Raw genomic sequence first — 13,786 nt, forward strand, 5'->3', positions numbered from 1 at the left:
CACGTGACAATGAATCCATCATTATTGACTTAATGAGATACTTTGGAAATTACATGAATATTGTTTGATTTTTTAATACGGGGTGCACTTTTTTTTTTTTGACATTATTAATTTGCACTATTTTTTTTAATATTAGTTGTTGTTTAATATATATGGGGCCCACAATTTTTTTTTATTAAATTCAAACGGATATATATATATATATATATATATATATATATATATATATTAGAATTATGGGACCCACAATTTTTTTTTATTTAATATTAGTTTTTGTTTAATATATATGGAGCTCACAATTTTTTTTTTTATTAAATTTGGACGGACAACGAGAAAGTGTGCCCAACCGGCTCATCTTAATAGTAGAAAAAACTAGTAAAAAATAGAATTTCTTTGCAGAAATATGTCTAGCATGATTCACGCCAGATTAAAGTGAGAAAATGTTGAACGAACAATAATGGACCACTTTGTCGTTGAAACTCCGTCAAAAGATGATGGACCTAAATTTAATACGCGTTAATTAGCAATTGAATGCATGGGTATAAATAAATAAAAAGAGACTGATCACGACACATAAAAACATTTAAACGAGCCAGCATTTAGATCTAGGTAATTTTAAATGTCTTGAACATAAAACGCTATGATGAGTAATAGTTGAAAGAAACAGGGGAAATCTACGTATTAAATAAGAGACGACTGACATATATATTCATATAGAATGAAATAAGAGGATAACGCTTTTGTTTCTCTCTCATATATATATATATTTTTTTTCCCTTCCTGATTGAAGCTAAGCACATACAAAAATGAAGGGGAAGGAGACACTGCTGAATAATAGAGAGCAATACTACTACGAGAATTGTGCGGGTTGTAAGGTGGAGCTCCACAAGGCAGCCCAAACGGGTTTTCCCGTTAAGGAGCTTTTCACTGTTTGGGTCATCGCGCTTGGCGCAGGTAAATTAGTCAATCCCTACTAGCTTTGATTCAAACTTTATATGTATATAATATATCCTAGCAAACAAAAAAAATTATAATTCATAACCTATAAACTTAAAATTCGGATTGGCCTCTGAATACCAAATTTTGTGGTGAATACAAAGAAAAAATAACCAATCTTAAGTACCACATTTTCTTAACTCTTTTTATAACGTCGGTTGAAGGAGAGGAGGAAAATAAGCGGGGATGAGAATAATAGGCTACTAATGGAGAATCCATCACTTTAATTAGTGAAGTCGCCCGCACTTCGTGCTGGCATATAAGACATCGTCAATGAATTTACAAAATGATAGTTCTTGAAAATTTTTGTTTGGATATAAGAAGTAACAATTTTCATATACATAAAAAAAAAAAGTAGGTTTTTCAAAAACTTAGTAACCTCAATATGTAAGCTTATAAGTTCAAGTCAAACGCAAAAAAAATAATAATAAAAAAATAAAAATAAAAAAAATAAAAATAAAACATAAACCAAAAAAAACATCACTTACGGATGAAGTTTATTAAACAGAGTATACATTTCATATGTAAGTACTGCATCTAGTTGATATCCATGAGATAATATGTTACTCCATCCCGTTCAAAAGAGTATTCACTTAACCTTTATTTTTTTTAGTTCAAAAAGATTGTCCACTTATCAAATCAAGAAAAAATTAATCTTATGTTTTCAGATTTTCCCTTATTAAGTGTTAAGTGATTAAATCTCAATACCTATTTAATTAAGGATAATTTAGTCAAATTACCTATTTTTGCCTATGAATTAGTATTTTCTAAAGGGACGTGCAAATGATTAAGTAGGCACTTTTTTTGAACCGGAAGGAATATTTGGTCACGAACTTAGATAAGCATTACAAAAGACAGTTATTATTGTGATGGAAAAAAGAACACCTTGAAACAATAGAGCAAATATGGGTACATGGTGCATAGGAACTTCCCTGAAAACCGACTTAGAAGAAATAGCATTGAAAATCTAACAGAATGCTCAATTTATACTCCATCCAAAGACATGATGCTCTTACGATTATATATGCTGAAGGTGTATACGGTAAAAATCGGATATATGCAAGACCGGTGACACCGGGGCCGAGGGTAAGATCAGATGAGCACGAGTATGATCAGTCTTTTCTTCAGATCGGGGGATTGCACCAGATGTGGCTGACCCGAGAAAAGAGAAGTAAATCCGTTGGTCCGGTGTCTCCGGACCAAACTCTGCGTTGCCGTTAGCCCGGTTTCGCCAAGTCAAGTTCTCATGGCCGTTAGTCCGGTTTCTCCGTGTCCGAATTGAACGTGGCCGTTAGTCCGGTTAACAAGTTGCGGAACCGCCACGCGTCAAGACCGTTCTGCCATTTTGTACTGACAACCGTACGGGTGTCAGAACGTACGGTCCTATCTTATCCTTTTAGGGTTTCTTTATTCCAAAAGGGCTTTGTGTAGTATGAAAGGCTCATGAGGCAAAATTATAAATAAAGAACATTTCCCTACTTTCAAGGGTTAGCTTTTTGAGATTTAGAACATTGTAATAGAAAATGTATATATTGAAGCTCTCTCTATCTCTTATGGTCCGAATCAGTGGCGTTTTATTTATGCTTATTCATTCAACATAATTAGTTTAATCATAAATATCTACATCTCTATTCAAGACATTAACACATATATTCACATACACATACTATTGCACACAGATTCATACGTATCCCTCATCAAACCCAAAATAGATTAAAGTTCATCCACATATTCTATACCTCACTTATAAATTCAATTGATTACCTAAATTCGGGGTAAACAGAAGGATTTATGAGAAATCACCAAGAATTATGATACATCAACAATGTTTTTCACTGCAAAATAAAATTTAAAATAATAATAAAAAAAAAAAAAAACTTAATTTGCTAAAAGAATTTGAGTTTTCCTTTGCCCATATGTGCTTTCCCATGCTTCATAACATACTGCTTTTTCAGTCCACGTCAAGTCAGAACACAAGTTACCAGCTTCCATAGTAACTGCAGAGTAAAGATAGTGCAGAGAAAAGTTAGGAGGCCAAGCGCAGTTTAAAAAAAATAAAATCCATGGCGCTAAAATAATGTCGAACAACTATACATAAAAAAGATGGGAAAGAAAAAAATGTGAGAAGAAACCTTAGATTATAAATAAGGATAGAAAGACTGGAATATTTCAGAAGTGGAAGTATGAAACGAAACAACAATGGCATGTGATAGCCATAGAAACCTATTATTCTTATCCTCGAAATTCATCAATGCAAAATTAATACTAAGGAGTAATATATTGTCGGTTATGAAAGATATTTCAGAAGATGTACCATTTGAACTTCCATACTTAATATAATTAAGTGGTGAAACTTTTTCAGTTATTAGATTAATTGATATATGTAAGTCATCGCTTCCAAACGGATGAGAATTATTACATTATTTGACATGAAAAATAAGAGAAATGATTAAAAAAAAAAAGGAGAAAAAAGATAAATCGTATTCTAGGCCATAGAGAGGTGTCACATCAACTTGTCTATGTCTAGCTTTATATAAATATAGATTAGCCCTCAGCCCCATTAATATGTATTATTATGTCTTTATTCAGAATTTGGTTCTATGTAGGTAGATTAGTGGGCAAAAATTTACAATTTTGAATTGAAGTACTAATACTCGAAACACTTCAAAAAACTTCTGTCATTATTTTTGTACCGATTCTAGAAGACCGAAGAAAAAGGGGGCGTTACGTAATTAAAGACTACTCCATATGGTTTTAAGATTATAATTATTTTCTAAAGCTTTTATGGTATAATTCAACCATGTTTCTTTTTAATATATATGTGATATTTTAAATCTTTATACTCTTGAGCCAAAACAAAAAATCTGTGTAATATATTGTTTAAAATAGTATACATGTAATGCCTGGTTGCTTTAATTTCGATTTGACTTTTAAAAAAAATACTGTCTCTGTTCCAATTTATATGAGAGTTGACTTATTTGGGGAGTCAAACAACTCTTTTTTTACTCAATTTCAAACACAGAGTCTTCGAGTATTTTATAATAATTATATATTTAAAAACTACATGAAAAGTATACTATAAGTCTGCATAATTCATAATTCACATTTCACGATATATGAAAAGAGTTGGAGAAATTGTAAACTGTTTGACTTCCCAAATAGATTAACCTTCATAGTTCATATAAATTGGGACGGAAGGAATAGTAACTATGGATTTTAGCGGGAGAGAGGGGGAGAGGAATCCATGGCTATTCTGACCGAGAGAGGCGCTAAATATTTGATCCATTTAATTTAAAGGCAATATCTATGGGAAATATCATTTGAATTGGTTAAGTGACTTTATAGGTGAAATAACAATATTTGAATAACTTTTGTCACCGAACAAAGATAAGCGAATTTTTGAGATAATTATTATTAGTTGATTGACTTCTCTATACGAAACAAATAAAAGTAACATAATGAAATAATTACCATTAGTTAAGTAACGGTACAAGAAATGACTCTCAATAAAACTTGGTTTTGACCGCTAATAAAATTTTAAACTGAGGGTAAATTTGCACTTTACCTCAAAAAAAAATTGAACTTTGTGGAGTGTCAAGTTCACCCATTTCATGCTGAGATGATTTACTAATGGCAAGGGTATAAAATGGGCCGAAACAGAGAGCAAAATTGAGTAATTTAAAGTAGTAGTTCACCTGCTGTAATTCAAATTCTATACAACCTTGTTTTTCAAATGGACAATCAGCAAACAGTAATGGTTGATGTCAGTGGCGGAGACAGGATTTTCACCTAAAAGATTCAAAAATATGAAAACGTAAATACGCGAACAAGTCAAGGGTGGTCAAAAAATAATTTTAATCTTGTATATACACTGTAATTTTCACCGAGGGGGTTCGGATCTGGTGCCTACCTAGCTCCGCCCCTGGCTGATGCTTTGTTGGTCACTACAGCAAAGACTCACCATGATCATGTCAGATTTATGAAGCTTCACGTGTAAAGTGTGTATTGTATGCGTAATTGTATCTTAGCATGCAAGTTTGCTTCATTGCTGTACTTGAAAACAAGCTTTAGACTATTAGAGTTTTTTCATTTGATTTTATCTGTTGATATGCAGACTGATATTTTACTTTTTGGTTTCTGTTTTCATGGGATTCATAAACTCTGATCAGCACTTCCAATATCATCTCTCTTTCCATTTCTTTATTTCATGGTAACATCTCTCAACTCTTTTGGTCTGTCCTTTTAGTTCAAGTTTCCCTAAATACAAATGATTAATTGCAATCCTAGGCTCCAGTTTTATTTTTATTTGGGTATGGTCATTCATTTTCAAAGAAAAACATTCAGATTATACGTGTATTTGATAGAGGAAAATGCTTTCCACGTAAAATGTTTTTTTCTGGAAAATGGTGGGTTTCTTCTTTTTTTTTTTTTGGTAGATAAGCAGAATATATTGTCCCAAAAGCATTTATATATAATTTAGGCAAACACTGTTAGGGTTGGCATGAGAGGCTAGGGGTGCGGACATGGTGGTGATGAGGGCTACGTGGTTGGGGTGCAGACAGTTGCGGAACCAAGATTTTTACTAAGGAGATTAAAAAATATAAAGAAGTAACACAAGAAGAAGCCAAGGGGTTCAATATCTACTGTATATACATAAAAATTAATTTTAACCTTGTATATATAATGTAATTTTTAGCCGAATGTGGTTCGGATGAACGCCCTTGCCCCTTACTGGTTCCGCCGCTGGGTGGGGGTGGATATTAAACAATTAGTGTGGAATGCCACTTATAGAACTTGGTTTCCATACTTTTACTAGAGAAGCCGTTTTCTTAATTTTTAAGGAACTTATTTTCCTAGAGAAAATGTTCTTCAAAAATTTTGACTAACCAAACATGAAAAAATTAGAAAACATTTCCCAAATATATTTTCCTTCGTGCCAAAAACACCCTATATCAGATTCGTAGTCCTAAGACTGGTCTCTTCACAACTCTCTGGAGCTTTTACTGATAAGCTCTAGCTTTAAGACAAAATCATCTAATGTTTTTGAATAGATTTTGTTCTACAATCCCTGTCCTTCTTCCTAGAATGATGGCTTTATTTGATTTGATTTGATACAGGCCCTGGTCTTTCTTCCTAGCTTGTTCATATGATTCTACTTTGAACTAGATACTATTTGAACCAATTGTTAACATGTTTTACATATAATTCTAAATTTCGAATCTCTGACCTTATACCTTGTTGATTCTGCCTCTTGCAATTGGTCTCCTTTCCTCTCTCTCTCTTTTTTTTTAAATTTTTTATTGCACAAAACTTTTATCTGTATAGTTCTATTTTTTAACTACTGTTATTTCCATTCAGCAGTAAAAGTCTGATAGTAAGCTTGAAGTCCTAGCTTATTTGGAAGTATCACATTTTGCATGTATGCAACTTGTCACACAGAACACGACACTTCTTCTTTTGAAGATAATGTTCATGCTATAATGTGGCAACCCATTGACTTACTATGTTCGGTTCATGCTACAGATAAGGGACTTTCACATTGCAAAGAGAGAGGAAGATATTGGTTCCTATGCAGGTTATGTAGGTAAGCTTATTTCATGCCATGATTTGTATCTTGATATATATTCACATAGAGTTCTGTCAAATAATGCTTATAAATTTCCTGAAATACTGAAGGTTCTGCATTTATGCTTGGAAGAGCTTTGACATCTGTCTTTTGGGGAACAGTGGCTGATAAATATGGCCGAAAACCAGTTATAATTTTGGGCAATTTCGTAGTGTACGACTAATCTTTAATGAAATGTGTACTTTTAGATTTCATTCATTGCAATGTCAATAGGTTTATACTTTTTGCTTTGATTTGGCTTCAGGGTTGTTTTCAATACTCTTTTTGGTCTTAGTATCAACTTTTGGATGGCGGTCATAACAAGATTTCTTCTTGGTAGTTTAAATGGTGTGCTTGGACCAATAAAGGTATTTATCGGTTTAATACCATTATACGATTCAGTACTGCATCCTCAACTATTCTGTTAAGATACTTTACTTTCCATGTTTAGGCATATGCTGGCGAAATTTTTCGTGAAGAACATCAGGCACTGGGAATGTCAACGGTAATATGTCCTTACTTCTCAGTGATGCAAATGATCTCTAACATATGATAGAATCATACATAATCTAAGAGCGACAGATGAAGTGGAAATAATGCATTTCTGAATTACCACTTAGATAGTGGATTTTGTTGAATTTTATTTTATTTTTTCTTATATGTTTGAATCATTCAGATTACTACTGCATGGGGCATCGGATTGATTATTGGCCCAGCTTTAGGAGGCTTCCTTGCTCAGGTACTTCCATTTCTTACTTAGCGATTTCGTTCTTTGTATTCCTTCCTTCTGCTAGGGAAAGAGAGTTAGTCACTTTATGATAAATTGTAAGATAGATTTGTGAAATATAGAATTGCAGATTTGTGAAATATAGAATTGCCGAAAGAACACAAGTTGTCTATGGAAAAAAGATTTCACATTGCTATTATTAAGTATTATCTGCAAATCATAGCAGAGAATTGAGGAAATTTATGAAAATTTACATTAACTTTAATATAACATGCTTGTTCTCTAAATGTTAGTACTTTCCGTAGCCTGCAGAGAAATATCCAACCGTATTCTCAAAGGATTCTATATTTGGGAGGTATTTTCCCCTCTTTTTTCCCCTCTTTCTTTTCCCGATTATACGTCTTCTGTTGCTTGGAGTGCTCCTTGGCTCCAACTTTTGATATTTTTCTGCAGATTTCCCTACTTCTTGCCTTGCCTATGCATATCACTGTTTTCCTTGGTCGTGGCTATTGGTTCATTTTGGCTGCCGGTAAGTCTCATGATTATGTTAATGCCTACCGTGTCTTGTCAAGACACCCACTGTTTCTGTCAAATCTTGTTCCCTTCTAGTTTACAATCAAAGAACCAGTATTTCACCTCCTGAGAAAAATTGAAGTTTGCATAACTTTTAATGGATAATGATTATGTATATTGTTTCAGATATCCATATTACATTATTGTTCTAATGTTACTGAGAGTGAGATTTGTCTAGCCATCTCTTTCCTTTTAAATCTTCCGAGTTGTTTTCCAATTTTGGTCACTTGGTGATGCAGGACGGGGTAAGGGAAGTTCTAATTGCACTTCAAACTGAACTCTAGAATGATTGAGGTTTGTCCTTTTCTTTTTCGTTGTTGGAATTGGGTTCCTACAACATATTGTGAGAGAGGAAAACTAAGCCTTAATTGGGGAAGTGGAGGATTGAGCGGGAAGTTTGTTGCCTTTACATAATTGGTACCGTATTCTGTAGGATAAGGAGTTGCCATAGAAGGTTCATTTATGGTGTTTCGAGGAAGAAAGAACTCTTTAATTATCATGTAGTCAATTATTCATCTTACCTAAAAAGTACTTATTTCTCAAACCACATTAATCCATGCGTCTTTCTCTCTTTTCCTTTTCATTGTCCCCTATCTTTCTGGTTTCCCAGCTTTAGTTGAACAGGAACATCGTAGAATTCATCCCTAAAGCTCATGAATTGCAGGAAACATTACATAACCATGATTCAGAAATGCCGCCTCAAGATTCTTACAATGCTCTGGAAGCTGAATCAGATACAAAAGAAGGAAGTGAATCACCCTCAAAAGAAAACCTTTTTAAGAACTGGCCATTGATGTCATCTATCATAATATACAGTATCATCGCTCTTCATGCTATGGCTTACTCAGAGGTATACCATATCTACTAATCAGTAACTGTCGGTTATAATCACCACATCACGATTATGAATGAATCTCTCTATTATCAACAGAAAATGATATGCATCTCTCTGGTTTGACGTCTATAGTTGATTGCATGTTGTTGCTGCAATGACTTTGTTGAAACAACTTTCTTTCATCCTTAGGAATAAGCTTTCTTCCTAAGGCACAATTTTGGTTTACGTTTTATCTTGATATCTACTCAATTGCTTTCTACTGTATGGTAACTATGAAAGTAAATGTGTCCTCTCTTTGACAATAAAAGAAGTGTCTCTTTTAAGAATTCTGCATATAAATCAAGGCTCATTGGCTATCAGAAGCCGAATATACATGTTATTTGTTGCTGATCCTGAGGGTATATGAGCAACAACAATGGATACTGTTCCATTACCAATAGTGGACCTGTACAATGTTTTGGCTGCTGCCTTTTGTTGTAAATTTTTGTAATTTATTGCCTCCTTGGTATCTTTGCAAATATAATTGCTAAAATCTCACATTCAATCTTTATCTGTTGAAGTTTCCAACTTCCTGGTTCTGCATGGTCATTTCGCTTGTTGATCTTAATTTGTATTTATTAGAATATTTAGGGGTATATATGAAGAAAGAAGAATGACAAATTGATCACATCAAGTTGCATATTTATTAGTTATAAAGAGCTGTAAGACACAGATGTATTCTCTTTAATTTGTTAGTACGTTTTGGAATTCCCACCAGTTTAAACATTAAACATAATTCATATGTATCATTCTAAGAGTAACTGTTAAAATATTTGCGGACGTTCCTATGAGGAAACAATTAAATCTGCATTTCTCAGGCCCAAAGGCCATTGCATGACAATTCATTACATCATTCCAAACCTATTTGCGTCAGCAGATTTTCTCATTATGGGCTGTGAGCCCCAGGAAGTTTGGGGGCTTAAGTTATTCAACTGCTGATGTTGGTGAAGTACTATCAATCTCAGGTGCAAGCCCATTTTCTCACAATTTATATTCTTTTATTGGTAGATGAACCTTATTTTCCATTTTTTACGAATTAACATCTTCACTATTTATTTTTTTCTATTCTCCATCTCTAAATGAAATTTGGAAGAAGCGGTTGCTGTACTGCAATGCATCACTTGGTCAAATTAATACCAATTAAAGCCAATTAGTTAATAGTAAAGGATAAAATAGAATTTGATCTATGAACATGAATTTAATTTATAACTTAATAAAGGGATATGAGTCGTCTGGTGCCGTCAATGGTTATTGCCTAAAAGTCTTATCCCCATATTCACTCCTATAGATATTGTAACCACTAATTATTTGCTTATATTTGTCATATCTAATTAAGAGTTGAAGAGCGAGAAAATCTTATGATGTGTTGCACTAAGGTTTATCCCCTGATCCATCAAATGTGTCTAGTATCATTCAGAAACATTCTTGTTCCAACTTTTAGGTTTATGACGACTGGTTTATTAATCAGATTTATTTGTTAGTTCCTCTCTCTGCTTATGCCTCCAGTTGGAATATTTGTGTATATCAAGGTCTTTTAACCTAAATGGAAATGAATTCTATGATGGCTGCGATTGCAGAACATGTGAGTCTTCATAGTCATTGGTTACTTATGCCAATATCTCTGTAGAATGAACTTTATTTGGATTGTTCGTCCAGTTTTCCATTCTTGAAAAGCATACTAGAGCGCATCTATGTAACAAGAATATTAACGTTCTCTTTGAGGTAAAGCAAAAATTTATTGTGCAAGCATCTGAATCCTGTGCTGACTCATTTGACATACACGGAATGAAAATAGATCTCTTTTCATTTAATTATACTGAAAATGATGTCGGTTTCAGGGTTTGGCCTTCTAGTCTTTCAACTTACTTTGTATCCATGGATTGCGAAGTATATTGGCCCTATCCTCATTGCTCGGGTTGCAGGAGTAAGCACTTGATTTGTACAATACATTAAACTCTTGAGTTCTATGACCAGGCATCTGAAAGGCTTGTAATATGATCAGGTTTTGTCAATTCTCTTGCTGACGAGTTACCCTTATATCGCTATGCTGTCTGGGATAACCCTCTCCGTGGTGATGAATTTCGCATCCATGATGAAGAATGCTTTGTGTGTAAGTGCTTTTTCTCTGCAGTCTTTAATAATGTTATCACTGAATCTGTTGTTGATGTGCATGCCAAAATCAAGAATATGCATGAAATATGGAAGTGAATGTGAATTTTCACTCTTCAGTGCATTTAGCAGTGGAGTTTAATTAACCCCTTGGTAGTCAATGCCTTAAGAGAATACTTTTCGAGGACTTCTGTTTCTCGTTTTGTAAGGAAAAACAACCTACTGGAACTGTCCCATATGCAGATATGCTTCACTTCTGGTGAAATAGGAATAACCTTTGTCTATCGTCCAAATCAGTAAATTCTCTTTAGGAAAATGATACAAAGAATCCACTAAAAAAATAAAGAAATCTATTTGAGTTTTGAACTAGTAATTTGTCACAAGTATATAATATACCAATCACGTGGAAGCTTGGACATCATTCTGTGTCCTATTATTTGTTAATCTCAAATTCTAACATTGACTTCGAATTTCCTCCAGATCTCTATCATAACGGGGATGTCCATATTACAAAATAACGCGGTGGTAAATCTTCTTTGCTCTCTCCTTTAAAAAGCTAGTTCTTGTAATTGTCAACTGCAGAAGCATTTTAGTTTCCTTGTGATATGTTTTGTTTGGTCCTAGTCTGATGTTGAATAATTTACAAACAGGACCAGCGACAACGGGGAGCTGCTAATGGAATTGCCATGACAGGAATGTCATTTTTTAAAGCTCTTGGCCCAGCAGGGGGAGGAGCACTGTGAGTTTACTTGTTTCCTAATTACTTATCAATTTCTAATTGATTAGAATTAAAACTTTTATTGTTTATGATGTGGATAAAAAGAAGTAGAGCATTTTTTTGTTTCAGTCTTGGTAAAGAGTAAAGACATTAATTGAGAGAAAACCTGTTTAAATGGTGTTAATACATACTAGCGCATATGGTTTTAGTAATCTTTAACCAGGAGAATTATACTAATGTAGCCCTGTAATTAAGGTGACCTGTCAAAGGCTGCAAGCCTGTGACATCACAAGTGCTACGGCCACTTGCCAATATTCTTAATCATCTTGCACCACTCATCCAAATAAATCATCGTAACCACCTGATTTTATTTCCATTGGTAAAATCACGAAGATTGGAATCATCAATGTCCATGAACTTGTTCATATGACTGTGGAAGGTTCTTAGAGACTTGCTCAATCTTTAGGAGAATGCTTTTGACATATAATGCTATTTCTGTCCGTCCTTTCTGTTGAGGGAGCATAATGATTTTTATGTTGTAAAATTACATAAAGTACTTTTGGTTTCACCAGTTACATTCATCATGCACTGAGTGCCTGTGGTGGCCTGGAAGAACTAGGCAAAAACGTGGTGAACATTAATTTGTTATTTGAACGTACAACAATTTTATTTTATCAAGACTTGTGAGATTGAAAAAAAAAAAAACAAAAAAAAAAAACAAAAAAAAAGAAAGAAAGAAAGAGGGAAGGTGTTAAGACTCGATATATGAATCAAAAGACAGAACTATTCTTTGAACATAATTAAAACACTGCAATGAGCAGAGTTCATAGCAGCATGCAGAAACCATTTTAGGAGTAGAACATACTGCATTGACTCTTTGATGTATTGAGCCATAAATCAGACAACACAGGTCCAACATCGTCTTAGTGTCAGCACACTCTTTCGATTCTGATCCTCAAACGAGCAGCTATGACATTTAAGAAAATGAGAGGAAAATTGAGTCATTGTTTCCAAATAGAATGTTGGACTTGAGAACGTAGAATAGTGGTCGATCTTGTCCTAGACAGACTATCTTCTTTTTCTGTTGATGATTGAAGGAATGTATTTCACATCTGTGCTTGAGAACTTGCAGATTGCCTGGTTTTCGCCTTAGAATAGAAACACACATCTGTCTTTATACAGCTAAAGTCATCACTTTTCTTGATTTGTGCAGCTTTTCTTGGGCACAAAAAAGGCTTGATGCTTCCATTCTTCCAGGTAACGATCATATATCTATGTTTGTTGTTAAAATAACTGAGTTCAGTTGAACCCATAGCACATACACCGAACCCGCCTTTGCTCTTTGCTCTCTCCGATCTTTATATATGTTCGTGTTCTACACAAATGCAGGTGATCAAGTGGTTTTCTTTGTGCTGAATGTGATTATGGCAATTGGTGTGTTGTTGACATTCAAACCATTCCTAGTTGAAAAACAAAATACTTAAATTAGAGGAGAGCTTATGTATTTTTATTATGATTATTTTTAGTATCCTATTTTACGAGTCACGGCAATTAGGATTGAACTCCCACTGCTACCTGTGTGTACCACAGGACTTCATACCCCGTCTTAAAGAAGTGGGTATGCAAGTCAATTAATGCAACATGGACGACGGGGACATGACTTTCGCTCATTTTAAATCAGTCTATCTACTTAGCAGTTTACTTTTAGAGGTTATTCCTTTTCACGCAATGTCAACTCTTTTTCTACTGGTGCTGCAATTTGTACTTGTTGGAGCTGTTGTACATAAATTGCTATTGTTTGCTTTAGCATATTTAATTCATTGAAGGCGACTCTGTCAATTCTCCCTCATTGATTAAAGGGCTTTTAACACATTTGGCAACTCAGTCAAAAATAATTACAATCGCTAGCCAATATACAAAAGATATACATTAATTATGTACAAAATATACATTTGTTGGCTATTATTTTAACGGACAGTTATAGAGTTTAAAGATTCCTTGAGTTAAAAAGAGATCGAGTATGTTAATAGGTTTATAGGTTGAATGAGCTCCCCCACTTAATTAACTAGTTTTTGAGTTAGGCTCACATATTCAGTCTATATCAATTGAAATAAAAGCAGTCAATCAACGTTTGAGGTCGCTTCTCAAGGGGGTGGTAACGATGATCAACTCAACTAGATGCGT

At 34.0% G+C, this 13,786-nt stretch overlaps 1 protein-coding gene across 2 annotated transcripts; it reads left to right on the top strand.

Annotated features, from left to right (window-relative positions):
• Nucleotides 1–664: 664 nt before the first annotated feature.
• On the top strand, nucleotides 665–13,429 carry LOC132645347 (protein ZINC INDUCED FACILITATOR-LIKE 1-like). 2 transcript variants are annotated; one of them, XM_060362294.1, is made up of 17 exons: nucleotides 665–954; nucleotides 5,166–5,206; nucleotides 6,520–6,580; nucleotides 6,673–6,775; nucleotides 6,867–6,969; nucleotides 7,053–7,106; nucleotides 7,278–7,340; nucleotides 7,634–7,683; nucleotides 7,782–7,857; nucleotides 8,566–8,751; nucleotides 9,653–9,740; nucleotides 10,614–10,699; nucleotides 10,778–10,885; nucleotides 11,365–11,409; nucleotides 11,535–11,623; nucleotides 12,816–12,859; nucleotides 12,992–13,429. In XM_060362294.1, exons 1-17 carry the CDS (start codon nucleotides 807–809, stop codon nucleotides 13,084–13,086), a joined length of 1,440 nt encoding a protein of 479 aa, XP_060218277.1. In that variant the 5' UTR covers nucleotides 665–806; the 3' UTR covers nucleotides 13,087–13,429. The 2 variants fall into 2 exon arrangements, with proteins under 2 accessions (XP_060218277.1, XP_060218278.1); XM_060362295.1 differs by lacking the exon at nucleotides 665–954 and adding an exon at nucleotides 4,698–4,994.
• Nucleotides 13,430–13,786: the final 357 nt, after the last annotated feature.

Source organism: Lycium barbarum, chromosome 6, assembly GCF_019175385.1.
Source record: "Lycium barbarum isolate Lr01 chromosome 6, ASM1917538v2, whole genome shotgun sequence".
In the NCBI taxonomy this organism is placed as follows: domain Eukaryota; kingdom Viridiplantae; phylum Streptophyta; class Magnoliopsida; order Solanales; family Solanaceae; genus Lycium; species Lycium barbarum.